At 57.0% G+C, this 12,542-nt stretch overlaps 1 protein-coding gene across 9 annotated transcripts in view; it reads left to right on the forward strand.

The window, feature by feature from the left end:
* CHLSN (cholesin) overlaps positions 1 to 12,542 on the forward strand; it is a 124,415-nt gene that overhangs the window by 60,283 nt on the left and 51,590 nt on the right. For 6 of the 9 annotated variants that reach the window (XM_035289958.3, XM_078364223.1, XM_035289966.3 and 3 more), the window contains one exon: positions 5,503 to 5,583. The exons of the other annotated variants lie outside the window; for them this stretch is intronic. In XM_035289958.3, the coding sequence (XP_035145849.3) occupies positions 5,503 to 5,583 (81 nt within the window). The remainder of the gene's footprint in view (positions 1 to 5,502; positions 5,584 to 12,542) is intronic. 9 annotated transcript variants of the gene reach the window in all.

Raw genomic sequence — 12,542 nt, forward strand, 5'->3', positions numbered from 1 at the left:
CTTTCATGAACCTCACTGGTTCTTAGGAGTGGTCTTAGGAGAGAGGGGTCCTCACAGTTATCCCAGAAGCCCTCTCAAGTCCCGGGCCTGGCGAGGTCAGTCTGGTGGAGCAGACCCCCCCCACCCAGCCTGGGCACCACGCCTGTCTCCCGGTGGTACTGCCCAGCACAGCCCCCCGCCCTGAGGGCCCTGGTGGCCCTGGATGACAGCACACTAGGAGGAACCAAGCCATTCTCTATGTGGCACTGCCTGGCACAGTTTCCCAGCCCTGGTGGTGCTGGTGGTCCTGAATGAGGGCATGCTGGGAGGGACCCAACCCTTTGGGAGCCGCAGGTCGCACTCTTGTTGGGCTGCCGGGTGGGGGACATGCTCCCCCTCTCCTCCACTGCTGCCACTCTGCAGCCTAGGAGGCAAAGTGACATGCAGGGCCCGTGCCATCTCCCACTTGGCTGGCCTTCTTGTTCTTCCCACCTGGCCCCTGCACCCTGGGCCGTGGCGGCCTGGCACCCTCTCCCCTATCTTACCCCTAAAGGCAGTGCAAGCAGAGTGGGCCAAGGTGCAGGGCCCAGGTCAGACGGTTCTCAGGCCCCCTCTCTCACTGAGAGCTTCCCACGTGTGGGGCACTTTGTATATAATTGACTGCGACCCTCTGTAGTCAAAGTCATGGAGTCAGAGGGATGAGGTCATTGCTGCTGGTACTCAGCTGCTTAATGATGTGACTGCAGTCTGAGCCTGGGTGCTTTGGCTGAGAACCTGGACTTTTAAAAATTTTTTAAATGTACGTGTGGTAAAATACTCCTTTTGGCACACACCACAGAGGCATCTAGTCACAGAAGCACTGCGCTTGCAGGCAGCACACGAAACCATTCTGTTCCAGACTCCTCTGCCCGTCCCTGGTTGGTCCACCCCTCTTTCCATCCAACCCAACACTGCATGGTTGCCCTCTGCTCCGGTGATCAGACTCCCCAGCCCATCGCGCGGGCGGCACCTGGGCGTGTGGAGCCCCCAAGCCTGGCTGTCCCCTGCCTCCTGCACTTGAGATTGTGTGTGACGTTGTGCGCGAAGTGACTGTGCCTGCTCGCCACTAAGCACAGTAGGCTGTGCCGCAGTCTGTCCATCCACCGTGGGGTGACACTTGAGTTCCTTCCAGATTTCGTCTGTTATAAAGCTGCTCTGAATGTCTGCATACAGGGTTTCATGTGAGCGTAAATTTTATTTTCGATGGATCCCTAAGATTGGGCATTGCTGGTTCTTACAGTGAGTACACATTTAGCTTTATATGAAACCACCAAAGTGATCACTCAGTTTTTCATTCCCGCCAGAACCTATGCTTCTAACTTCAGCGAAAGCAAAGGATCTTACTGAGCCCCGGAGTTCCCTGGGAAGAACTCTGCGCAGTCTGTTTCGGGCCAAAAGCCAGGAGTTTGTGGGACTCACTCCCGAGCTGTGCCGAGGGGCTGCCAAGGTCAGGCTGGGGGCTTGGGGAGCTCCCCAAAGCCAGGCCCTTGAGAATTGTATGCTCATTGGCAGTATTGGCTCTTGCTCCTTCAACAGCCCTTCAGAGTGGTTCTAGAAATTGTGGAATTTCTCCACTTCTCCAGGCTGCTTCCCCAGAGCCGGGAGGCAGGGGACTCCTGTGATGAGGGCTGGTGTCTCCTGTGGGCCCATGCCTCCTGGAGGGCATCTGGGAATCACCCCTGCCCCTGGGCCTCTCAGCCCTGGCCAGGGCCTGCCCACCATGGGCACCTCAAAGGAGCTGCCCCCGCCTCACTTCCCGTAATGCATCTGCTCTGGGCATGGACGGGAGTTCTGCAGATTTGCTCAGCACACTGGTTTATTCAATGTTTTCCGGGCGTCTTCCTGGGTTTTATTATCATTTTTAATGGATAAGTAATTGCAGTGCTGTGACGGTAGTTCACGAAACTGTTTCCCCTGGGTGGACAGTTGAGCAGTTTCTGAACTGCTTTTCTAGATCCTTTCCAGGTCTGCTCTTGTTTTACACATCTTCCCAAGGTGGTTCACACATTATTGTTTCTGTGTAGAAGCAGCGTGAACTTCTGAGGTCACAGTTCTCTCGCGTGATTTGGGGTGCCCATGTAGGGAAGCGGACAGCAGAAGAGCAGCCAGACATTGCCTGCTTGGGGACCCAGGATGGCTGTGGAGGTCTGCTGGTCACCCTTCCCTGGCCTCAGCTCTGTCCCTGTGGGCCCTCGGGTCTCAGCTTCTAGTTGCTTGGGAGTGTAATTTGAGACTTCATCGTATAAAGGCCTTGGGACACAGCCTTGGCTGTGGTTGCTTCTCCACTGCCGCCTCACCCTGGCAAAGGCTGTGGGATGTGTTTCTGTCCATCCAGAGGTGGAGGTTGGGCACATCTTGCTTCTCACTTGGGTCGGGAGACCCAGCGCATACCTGCGGGACCCCTATACTGTCAGTGAAGATGGACCAAGGCCCTGGGCCTCCATGCATCACCCTTGAGAAATCCTGGAGCTTCTCAGCTCCCCTTTCCCTCCTCAGCAGCAGGATGCCCAGAAATAGCACACGGCCCCTCTTCTGCCCGGGAGAGGCCCTTCCCACTGTCCCAATACTCAGAAACAACACACAGCCCCTCCCCTGCCCAGGAGAAGCCCTTCCCACTGTCCCCATACCTAGAAACAGCACACAGCTCCTCCCCTGCCCATGAGAAGCCCTTCCCACTGTCCCACTGTCCTGGCTGTTCCACGGTGCCGAGAGCAGGTTTGAATCAGCAGGACAGGACTGGAGTTCATTAGAGATGGCTGCTTCTGCCCCATTGGGATGCCCGTGGCCCTGTCTGCCCAGTGCAGGCCATGTCAGCCTCTCCTCCCTTGTATGGAGGCCACTTTGTGTGAGCCCGTCAGCACTCCTTCACAAAGCTCAGTGGGTGCTTGGCCCTGTGGGCTGGACTGACCCCACTCCTGTTGCCATGAACTATGGGCAGCAGGCAGGAGGGTCTTGGCCCTGGCAGCCAGGGTTTTGTGGCTCCACAGGCTCCTGGCAAGGGTGGCTGTCAGGACCGAGATCCCGGTGGCCACTCCTTGCTGGCTGCTTTGCCCTGGCAGGACCTGGTGGGGCTGTTAGCGGCTCTTGGCTTCCTGCTCCTCCTGTAGCAACCTTCGTGCCCTCCTGCCCCTCGTGGCCCCAGCCCTCCCTCTCCACAGGCCTTCCCACCTCCTCAGCTGGCCATTCACCAGCAGCCTTGACAGATCCCTGACCAGCTGGGGCGGTGGGGGGATGGAGCTGAGTGTTTGGGGGAAGAGTGAACTAGGGCTTGAGGGACACCTGGCCAGCCAGAGCCAAACGGGTGAGCTACAGGCCCTGCCCCACTCCATGTGTCCTTCACGGAGCTCCCAGCCTCTGTCTAGAGCAGGCACTGTCCCAGAGTCCCAGCGGGCAGGTGAGGCCTGGCCTGGCTGTGAGTCCCGCATGGGGTAAGGTGGTAAAGCCCAGGTTTTCACCTGATCGGCCTGCAATCCTGGCCGACTAGCCAAGCCCCAGGAGCGCATTTGGGCCCTGTAAGCCTGCACCTGGAGCTTCACCCAGGGGTCAGGCATGGGCTGTGCAGGAGCTGCTGCTAGAAGCAGCATGCGTCCCTATGCTCCCCTCCCCCAGCTCTCTGAGAAGGCTGCAGCTTTGGGCTGGGAAGAGTCCTGGCTGAGTCCCCCAGTCCCTGGTCCCTGAAGGCAGAGAGCCCTGCCAAGTGGAGGAAAAGATCTTGGACATTAACTCAGGGCCAGCTTCCCTTCCTCTGCGGCTTTTCCCAGGGCCAGCCCTGTTGGAAACTGCAAGTGTAGACCTTTACATTTCTCCCTGGTGCTCATGCCTTGTGGATGACGCTTACTCATGTTAAGGGAACCCTCTCAGGCCTGTTTACACCTCGCCCAGCCCACCTGCAGTCTCTGAAAACCAGCACGGCACATCCACAGGAGACCACCAGTGCTGCAGGGGGACTACTCCCCAGAGCCTGTGCCTGGGAGAGAGGTCCCCCCACCGCCGCCTGCTGAGCACCATGCAGGCCCAGGAAAGGTGGTGCCTCTCACAGTGGTGCCCCTTGCAGCCTCACTGACGGTGCTTCTCCCTGGCGTGCTCCTCCCTGGCATGCCCCTCCCTGGTGTGCTCCACGCTGCAGTGCTTCTCCTACCCTTCTAGCGGGTCTGAATGCTTGTTCCAGCCAGTTGTACAGCCCTGACTCTGCCACGTTGGCCTCCCTCAGCTGCTTGTCACAAGACCCCCGTGGTTTCTGACAGGGCCCCAGGCGCGGATCTTCCCGAGCTCCACTGTGAATTGCTTCACCCTCTGGTCCTTGGACCCATCCTGACTTGGTGGACTCGACCACTGGAGCTGAGAGTGGGGTGCCCTGGAAAGTGACATCCCCAGGCTTTGGTGACTCAGACTCTGCTGTTCTTACTGGAGATCAGGAGGTTTTTTTAATAAACGTGACCCGATTTGTTGTGCGGCCTCGGTTGGCTTCCAGAGCCCTCAAATGGTTGTTTCTAACCATCCTTCCAGCTTGTCACTGCTCAGGTGGCCTAGGAGCCACACCCCTCGCATGTTTGGTCCTCAGGAGAATTCAAGGAGGCCAGAGGAGGGGGTGTGTTGGGCAGAGGCTACGGCAAGGCTGGTCCTGGGATGCTGCAGGCGCCCTCCACAGACTGCTTTGCCCTTGGTTCATTCCGCTGCTCTCCCACAGCCCACATATCTGTAGTCGCAAGGAGGAGCCCCCCGGCTCATGCATCTTCCTGCTTATGACGTGGGGCAGCTGCCAGGCTGGAGGGATGTCTGTCCTGCTCTCAGCTCTGTACCCACCCTGGATTCCACCCGCCTTGCCCTCTGCTCTCTGATCGGCAGAGCTTATGACACTGGCAGGTCCCTCGGGTGTTTGCTCAGCAGGCTGTGTGGCATGTCAGGCGCAGGCCTCATGGCTGCCGCCTCCCCAGCTGCTATGCTGTTTCTTCTGCATCTCCTCAGCACCCCTCCTGGCCTCGGACGCCTCTGCGACCTCAGAGCATGGGGCCTGGGGCCATGGGACACAGACACCTTGGGGAGTTGCAGGTTCTGGGACAGAAGCGTTTCCAAGGAAGGCAGTTTTCAGGTTGGCTCCACGTCTGCAGCGCTGCTTCCTTGCCCCCTACCCCGCCGTGCTAACGGTCACTGTGGCAGTGGTCACTGAGCGCCTCTGGTCTGCTGAGTGCCGTGTGCTGCTGTAAACGCCACTTGGTTGCAGTTCATGCAGCTCTGACCCTAGGTTCTGTCGTTGGGATTGTCCTTTTGTAGACAAGGAAATTGCAGTTTAGAAAGCACTTGTTGGAGTTGGCCCTGCACCCGCTGGGCTGGACCTGCCCCGAGGAGAGGGAGGAATGTGTTCCCCAGTGTTGAGATGCTGGCTGCCAGGTCCTGTGCTGTGGAACCCCAAGAAGGGTGCCAGGGTTTGGGAAGGGGGCGTTGCAGCAGCGGTGAATTCAAGGGCATTCTTCACTTTTCCCACAGACCTTCTGTTTTCATAAGAACCACATACCAGCCGGGGAAGGAAACCACAGTGAAAACAGTGGCTCAGGGACTTGTGAGAAGGTAAGAAAGCTCTAAGTTGTTGAATAGCAGCAAGTCAGTACCACGGCAGCTCAGTCACAGATTCTAGCAGGATTACAGGTTGGGAAGCTGAGCCTGAGGGGTGGGTGGGAGCTCACCTGGGACACGCAGGAAGAGCTGCTGGTGCTGGGGAGCAGCTGCCGGCCATGTGTCTCCCAAACAGGAGTGGAACAGGGTGAGGAAGGGCATTGTGGCTAGAAAGCTTTCTGCCCTTCCCTTCCGCTGGCCTCTGGTCATTGTCTTTAATTATTTTTAAATTCATACCAAAGGAGGGTTTATGTTGTTTCCGTGTGAAGCCGCAGAATGGGTGAGAACCACAGGTCACAAGAGTGCCTTCCTCTCTGTGGCCAGCCCTGAGTTTCAGGACCTGGTTTTGGTTGGTGGGCCCGGGACGTTTTCAGATCCTTCTAGAGACAACAAAATGACAGTAAGGGAACATTGTAACAACCGTATGCCAATATTGGGCAGGTTCTTTTAAAATACAAATTACCTTAGTGACCCAAGAAGAATTTGAAGCCTCCATCAGTCCTGTAAAGGTTAAAGAAGTTGACTCCAGGCCAGGCGCCCTGGCTCACGCCTTTGCTCCCAGCACTTTGGGAGGCTAAGGCAGGTGGATCACTTGAGGTCAGGAGCTTAAGACCAGCCTGGCCAACATGGTGAGACCCCAGCTCTACTAAAAATACAAAACTTAGCTGGGCATGATGGTGCGCACCTGTAGGCCCAGCTACTTGGGAGGCTGAGGCAGGAGAATCTGAACTCAGGAAGCAGAGGTTGCAGTGAGCCGAGATTGTGCCACTGCACTCCAGCCTGGGCGTGTTAGAGCAAGACTTTATCTCAAAAAAAAAAAAGAAGAAGTTGACTCCATAACTAAAGCCCTTCTACAAGGAGGGCTGCAGGCCTGGCTGGTGTCCCTGGTGTTGCCCCTGAAACATTTAGGGAAGCGGTAACCTCAGCCCTCAGACTGCTCTGGAAAGCTCTGTGTCTGATGGGATGATCATGTCTGATTATGAAATGTGCTTAATCATGTGGCTAAACGCACCAGCAGGATGCACAGCCCTTCCTTGACTAGACTCTGTTTGACCCTAGAAATCCAAGGAACAGCGGCGGCCCCACAAGTGTGCCGGGCCTGGGGCGGCTGAGCTGAGTCTGCACCACTGCGTGTGCAAGGCCATTCATGAGTTTAGCTGCAGTCATGTGTGCTTTGGACCTTTTCCATGGCCTCCTCTGCACATGTGCTGCAGGTGGGGGGTGGCGAGAGAAGAAGGGCAGCAGAGGCCCCATGGGTGGGTCAGTGTGTGGTTAGTGTGTGATGACCATGGGCAACCAGGATGCTTATGGCTCCGGGACCATGGGGATGTGTGGGGGCACTCTATGCGAAAGGAGGGTCTGGGTGTAAGTCCAGGAATCAGAAAGCCATTTTGGATACCACTTAGGCAGAGTCTAAGGCTTTTGTGGACACCTTCCCCAGGGTTCTTCCATCCTGAGTGCTTGGCCCTCTCCGCTCCTCCCCTGCATGGCTGCGGGCATCTTGGCCCCTCCTGTGTGACCGTTGGGTGCCACTCTTGGCTGTGTCCTGCAGCCTCCCCACATGCGCTGAGCCTGTGCTGTAGCCATGCAGCCTGGGCCTAGGGGTCTGGTCTTGGGCTCCAAAGCCTATCTTCTAAGGTGTCCTTGGCTGGCTTCACTCAGCCTACCGTACATGGCGTCACCCGCCGACACACCAGGCCAGCATGTCCCCGTGCTGATCACACTGAATGTGGTCACTTGGTTGAGGTGGGCTTGCTTCGCAGGACTTCCCTGGCAATGCATCCTGTAGGGACGGCTCGTGGGACCTGCAGATGGTGCCTTCCTGCCGCCTCCCACCCAGTGCCTTTGGCGTCTCCTGAATGGGTTCCTGCACGGGGGACTGAAACCAGTGGCTTCTGTGAAGACTCACCATGTCACTTCTCCTCCTCTCCTTTCCTCCCTCTCCCTCCTGCTCTTTGGAGAGTCGCTGTGGACTCATCAGTTTTTCTTCTTTTTTAATTTAATGCATTGTGTGGCCAGTGGGAGCCCCCGCTCCTGCCGCCCCCATCAGTGCCCAGAGCCTCCAGCTCCTCTCAATTTCTGGTGCCCGATGCTCAGTCCCACCACACATCAGCTTTTCTTGGAGGAGCCCTGGCTTCTCTTAGGGCACATGTGACAGCCAATCCTACTGCTACAGAGCCCGTGGCCACAGTGGCTTCCTGTTCCGCCACTCACCAGTGGGTCGTTTTTTACTAAAGTTTCTTTCAAAAAAGAATTTGTAAGCCTATGTTATCATAATAGCTGTTTCTCACCAGCTTTTCTTGCCTTTGCTCCCAATCTGCTACTGACATGCGGGAGGGACATTAAAAGATTGACTTCGGTTTGATACCAGAAATGTCAGTGTGGTGTCACTTTGCACAGCACTGTTCGGGGGGCCTCTGCCAGTGGAATCTGCTCTCATGGCCACCCTGTGGCTCCTGTTACACCAGAGGAGGGCTGCTTGGTGGGGCTGGCTCTGGCAGCGCTGTCTCGGGGCTGCATCTGCATGCGTGTGCATGAGTGTGTGTGCGTGGGTGTGTTCACGTGTGCATGAGTGTGCATGTGCATGAGTGTGTGTGAGTACATGTGTGGGGAATTGCACCTGGGGACTGGGCTCTCCCCTGTACTGATGTGAAAACAAACTCACCTGTCCAAACCCAAAGAATGGACTCAGAGACATGTAGTGAAAGTGAGGCTTTTCATGACGGTATTGCAGGACTGGGTGTCTGATGGGCAGGCACACCCAGCACGGTCACAAGGAGCAGTTTATCCCCTAGTGCGCAGACCCTTCCCCCATGTCCTCATAGGCTGAGTACTATGGGGGGGGGGGTCACCATCTTCCCGGATGTTGCGTATTGGTTGTTGGGTAGAGGCTTTAGGTGTTTTCTTTAGGGTTGTCCTGCTGCATTTTGTTGCAGCCCACAGTGCACTGCAATCCTAGTCAGTTCAGGGGCTCTTCAACTATTTGACTTCTGACCTAAGTGGCTGGGCAGGCTGATAAGAACAGACAAAGCAAGTGATTCAGCAGGATAGTGAACTTTCATCTTAGACTCAACTTCTTTGGTTTAGGTGAAGGCAACTAAGGGTTGGGGGGGATCGTGGGGGAGGCGTATGAGCAGGCAGCGGCCATCCAGGCAGGGGCCTAGCACATCCAGTTTCTTCTGTAGTTTGCTACCCTAAGCCAATCAAGGCACTTTGTCTTGGAAGTACCACTGTATACATTACTTCCTTCACCAAGGACTGATTTGGTAAAGCCAGATATGCGTGACTATGGAGAGCCACGTGCCTGCTGGGCCAGTGTCCACAGTGGGTGGCATCTGACTCGGTGCTGTTTCTCAGGCTGATGTCCTGGGGACAGTCACAGACACCCCCCCACCGGGGGGCTGCCAGAGCCCTGGAGATGTCTCCTGTCCCACTTCCTGCAGGGTGGTGGTGGATACGGTGGTGTGCATCTAGGTCCGAGGGGTGGTTTCTCCAAGGTCATGGCCAGACCCATGACTGACACCTAGGTTCCGGCCTCCACATCAGGGCTGCGGCATGAGCACCGAGAAGGAAGACTGGGATGCCGTGACCCACCACAGAGCTAAGGGGTTCTGTACTGAAGCCAGTGGGGCCCTGCGGACAAAGCATCCGTGTCTCAAGGCTTGCCTTCTGCTAAGGAGGGTACTTCAGGGACCCCTGAGCTCCACAGAGAAGCAGACCCCACTGGGAAAGCAGTGTGATATCCTTTGCGAGGGGCCATGCGTGTGCTGCAGTGTCGGGGCCCGGCAGGGGCTCCGTATTTGTGACTGATATGGCGGTGATTGTGCCAGAGGCAGGAAGCCTCCCTGGGATGCAGTCCAGCCTGTGTGAAGACTGTGCCCCAAATCCCACCTCCAGGGCATGTGGGACCTTCCCTCGTGCCTGTCCGGAGGCTCAGGCTTAGGGACGGACATCAGCTTCCTCAGCAGGCTCCTGGCCAACAGCTGGGGACACAGTACCAAGGGTCTGGGGGGGCTGGTGGTCTAGGAGCCTCTTGGCATCCTGTGGACAGACAGGCAGAAGGGCAGGTAGAACCCTCCCAGCCCCCTCTCTCCTCCAGCTTTGTCCACGTTGCAGTCTGGTCCTGGACTTCACAACTTGCTATAAGGAATGGCCAGGGATGGGTTCCTTCTGCTGGGACAGTTTGTGGGGGCAGGAAGGGCTGTAGAGCAGGGCCCCTCCCTGCCGCCTCCTGAAAACAGGCAGTGTCCTCTGCTCCCCTGTCCCTCTGCATGGCCCAGAGCTGGCATCTGCTGGCTAAGATGGGCCCCGATTGGCCTGGCCCCAAATCTGCTAGGCGGCGTCAGGCAGCGTGGGGGTCTCATAGGGGCCCTGCTAGATGCACAGACACCTGTGGCCACAGCGTTGCTGCACACGTGATCATGGGCAGTTTTTCCATTTCCTTCTGTGGGCCTGGGGAAATCTTGGGGGAGGGTGGCTTTCTGGGCAGAGATCCCGCAGTGCTGTGGGGCTTGTTCGGGAACGGATCGGCACGCTCTCCTTGTCCTTCAGCCACTGGCTGCCAGCAAAAGCTGTGGCAGGAACTCACCGAGTTGTGTCTGCCTTATCCCACCTTTTGAGAAGCTTCCTCTGGTGCAGCTGGCTGGTCCTCTGCGGGGCTCTTGCTCTCCTAGTGTTGTTCTGCTCGGCCCTGAAAGTGCCACCCTCACCGATGGCCACTGGAGGGAGCTCCAAAACCGAGCCTGCCCTTGAGGCTGGCTGGAAGCCGGGGACGGCCCTGGAACTGCCTTGGGATCAGAGTGTGTTAAAAGCTCCCTGCACTTTCAATCTTACAGCATGTCCTGAAGAGAGCCTCTGCCTGGGTGTTTTCAATATCCCTGCCCCTTCTCCATGAGATACTGAGCCCTGATCTGCACTGGGGAAGCTCACTCTCTGGCAGGTGCAATTGACTGTGTTGCCATTGCCCCAGCAGGGAGACCACCTCCATTGCTCCCAAAGTCCCCTCACCCCTCCATGGGCCACGCCCTCCAAGACCCGAACCTCCGGTGAAGTGGGTTCTCTGCTCAAGTATCCTGTGCAGCTCCGTGTTTCTGAGGTTCACCCGTGTTGTTGTGTGTCCCTGGTCAGCACATGTTGTATGTGTCCCCGGTTGGCTCGTGTTGTTGTGTTCCCCCAAGTTGAACCATGTTGTTGTTCGTGTTCCCCAGTCGGCCCATGGTATTGTGCATGTCCCCAGTCAGCTCTTGGTGTTGTGCATGTCCCCGGTCGGCTCGTGGTGGTGTGCGTGTCCCCGGGGTCGGCCCGTGTTGTTATGCATGTCCCCATCGGCCCGTGTTGCCATGCGTGTCCCCATCGGCCCGTGTTGCCTTTCGTGTCCGCCGTCGGTCTGTGTTGCCCCACGTGTCCCCAGTCAGTCCTTTTCACTGATGAGCAGCATTCCTCCAACGCACAGGCCCCATCTGTTTATCTGTCCACCTGTTGCCATGCAGTTGGGTTGCTCCAGTGTGGAGCTGCAGTGAACACTGTGTACAGTTGTTCCTGTGGACTTCAGTTCCCATTTTTCTTGGGTAAATGTCTGGAACTGGGACAGTGAGAACAGATGTTAACTGTGCTTAATTTTGGAAGTGGTGTACATTTTGCCCTCCTCTCAGTGGCTCAGCTGCACACTTAGTGTATGCCAGTTGCCTGGAGCTGGGCAGGAAGCCAGGCTGTCCAGCCCCAGGTCTGAAGAGGGGCCCCAAGGGGTGCCGTGGCCCCTAGAACAGGATGGGGCCATGATTCCTCCTGCCTTGGGCTTTATTGTTTCTCAGACTGGCACTGGGAAGAACCCTCGTGCCCCAAGGGACTCTGCAGAAAGTGTCCTGTGGTGACTAGGGCAGCACCTGGTTCTTTTCTGCAGGATGTTCAACCCCCCTCAGGGGAGATGCAGGGGAATGGCCGAGGCTATGTCTGCCCCAAGGAGTCCCCCACGCAGGGGCATGTGGTGGGCAGTGGGAGACACAGCAGAACCACTCGCCACTGCTCCCTGCATGAACACCTAAAGTTGGAAACAGCCCCCACGTTCAGCAGCAGCAGAGTGGACGAATGAATTGTGACACAGAACCCACAGGACGTGGGACGTGGGAAAGTGATGTGCACCGCAGGAGCAGCACAGGAAGCCCGTTTCTCCAGAGCATGCAATCAGTCGCAGAGTGAGGAAGAGAGCCGAGGCCACTGGTGAGCAGAGGGAAAGCCAGCCACCAGCCTCTGCCCAATCCTTGTTCTGGCCTCAGGACACCTCCCGTGTCTTTGCTGTCTGGGGAGAGCGTCTCGTGAAAACCCTAGATGCACCCAGGCTCAGCTGGCAGCGTCAGGGCTGTGTTCATTTTGTGGTCCCTTAGCAAGTCGAGGTGGCTGAGCAGGATAGGGCGTGGGTCTGTGAGTTATGCCGGGAGACACAGGATGGAGGAGCCCAGAGAGAACAGAAGGGGCGGGTCAGGTGCGCTCACATGCTCAGCAAAGCCAGGCAAGCTCAGAGTGATTCTCTATGGGTTAGGGTTAGGGTTAGGGTTCTGATTGGTGTTTAATGGGCATGTTCACATTATGCTTTCTCCCTAGATACTGTGGTCTTTCTTCACTTCCCAAACTGACGGTGTTGCCAGGCGGGCCTTGTTGCCAGGTGGAGGCAGGATTGTGGGCTCTTATCTCTGCTGGAAGCCTCGGGAGGCCGCAGGGCACCCCAACACTCCATTTTGTCCTCAAGGCCACAGAAGCCCTTAGGGGTGTAATCAATAGTGATTTGATTCTTTTTATTCTGGGAGGAGGAATGCCTCTGCGTGGTTAGGCCTTTTTCTTCTGCCTACCTGGCTGACTCCTCTCATGCGCAGCTGACGCACTTCCTCCTCTACTGTTTGAGACACATGGAGATGCAGTTC

The sequence above is a fragment of the Callithrix jacchus genome, chromosome 2, assembly GCF_049354715.1.
Source record: "Callithrix jacchus isolate 240 chromosome 2, calJac240_pri, whole genome shotgun sequence".
Taxonomy (NCBI): Eukaryota; Metazoa; Chordata; class Mammalia; order Primates; family Cebidae; genus Callithrix; species Callithrix jacchus.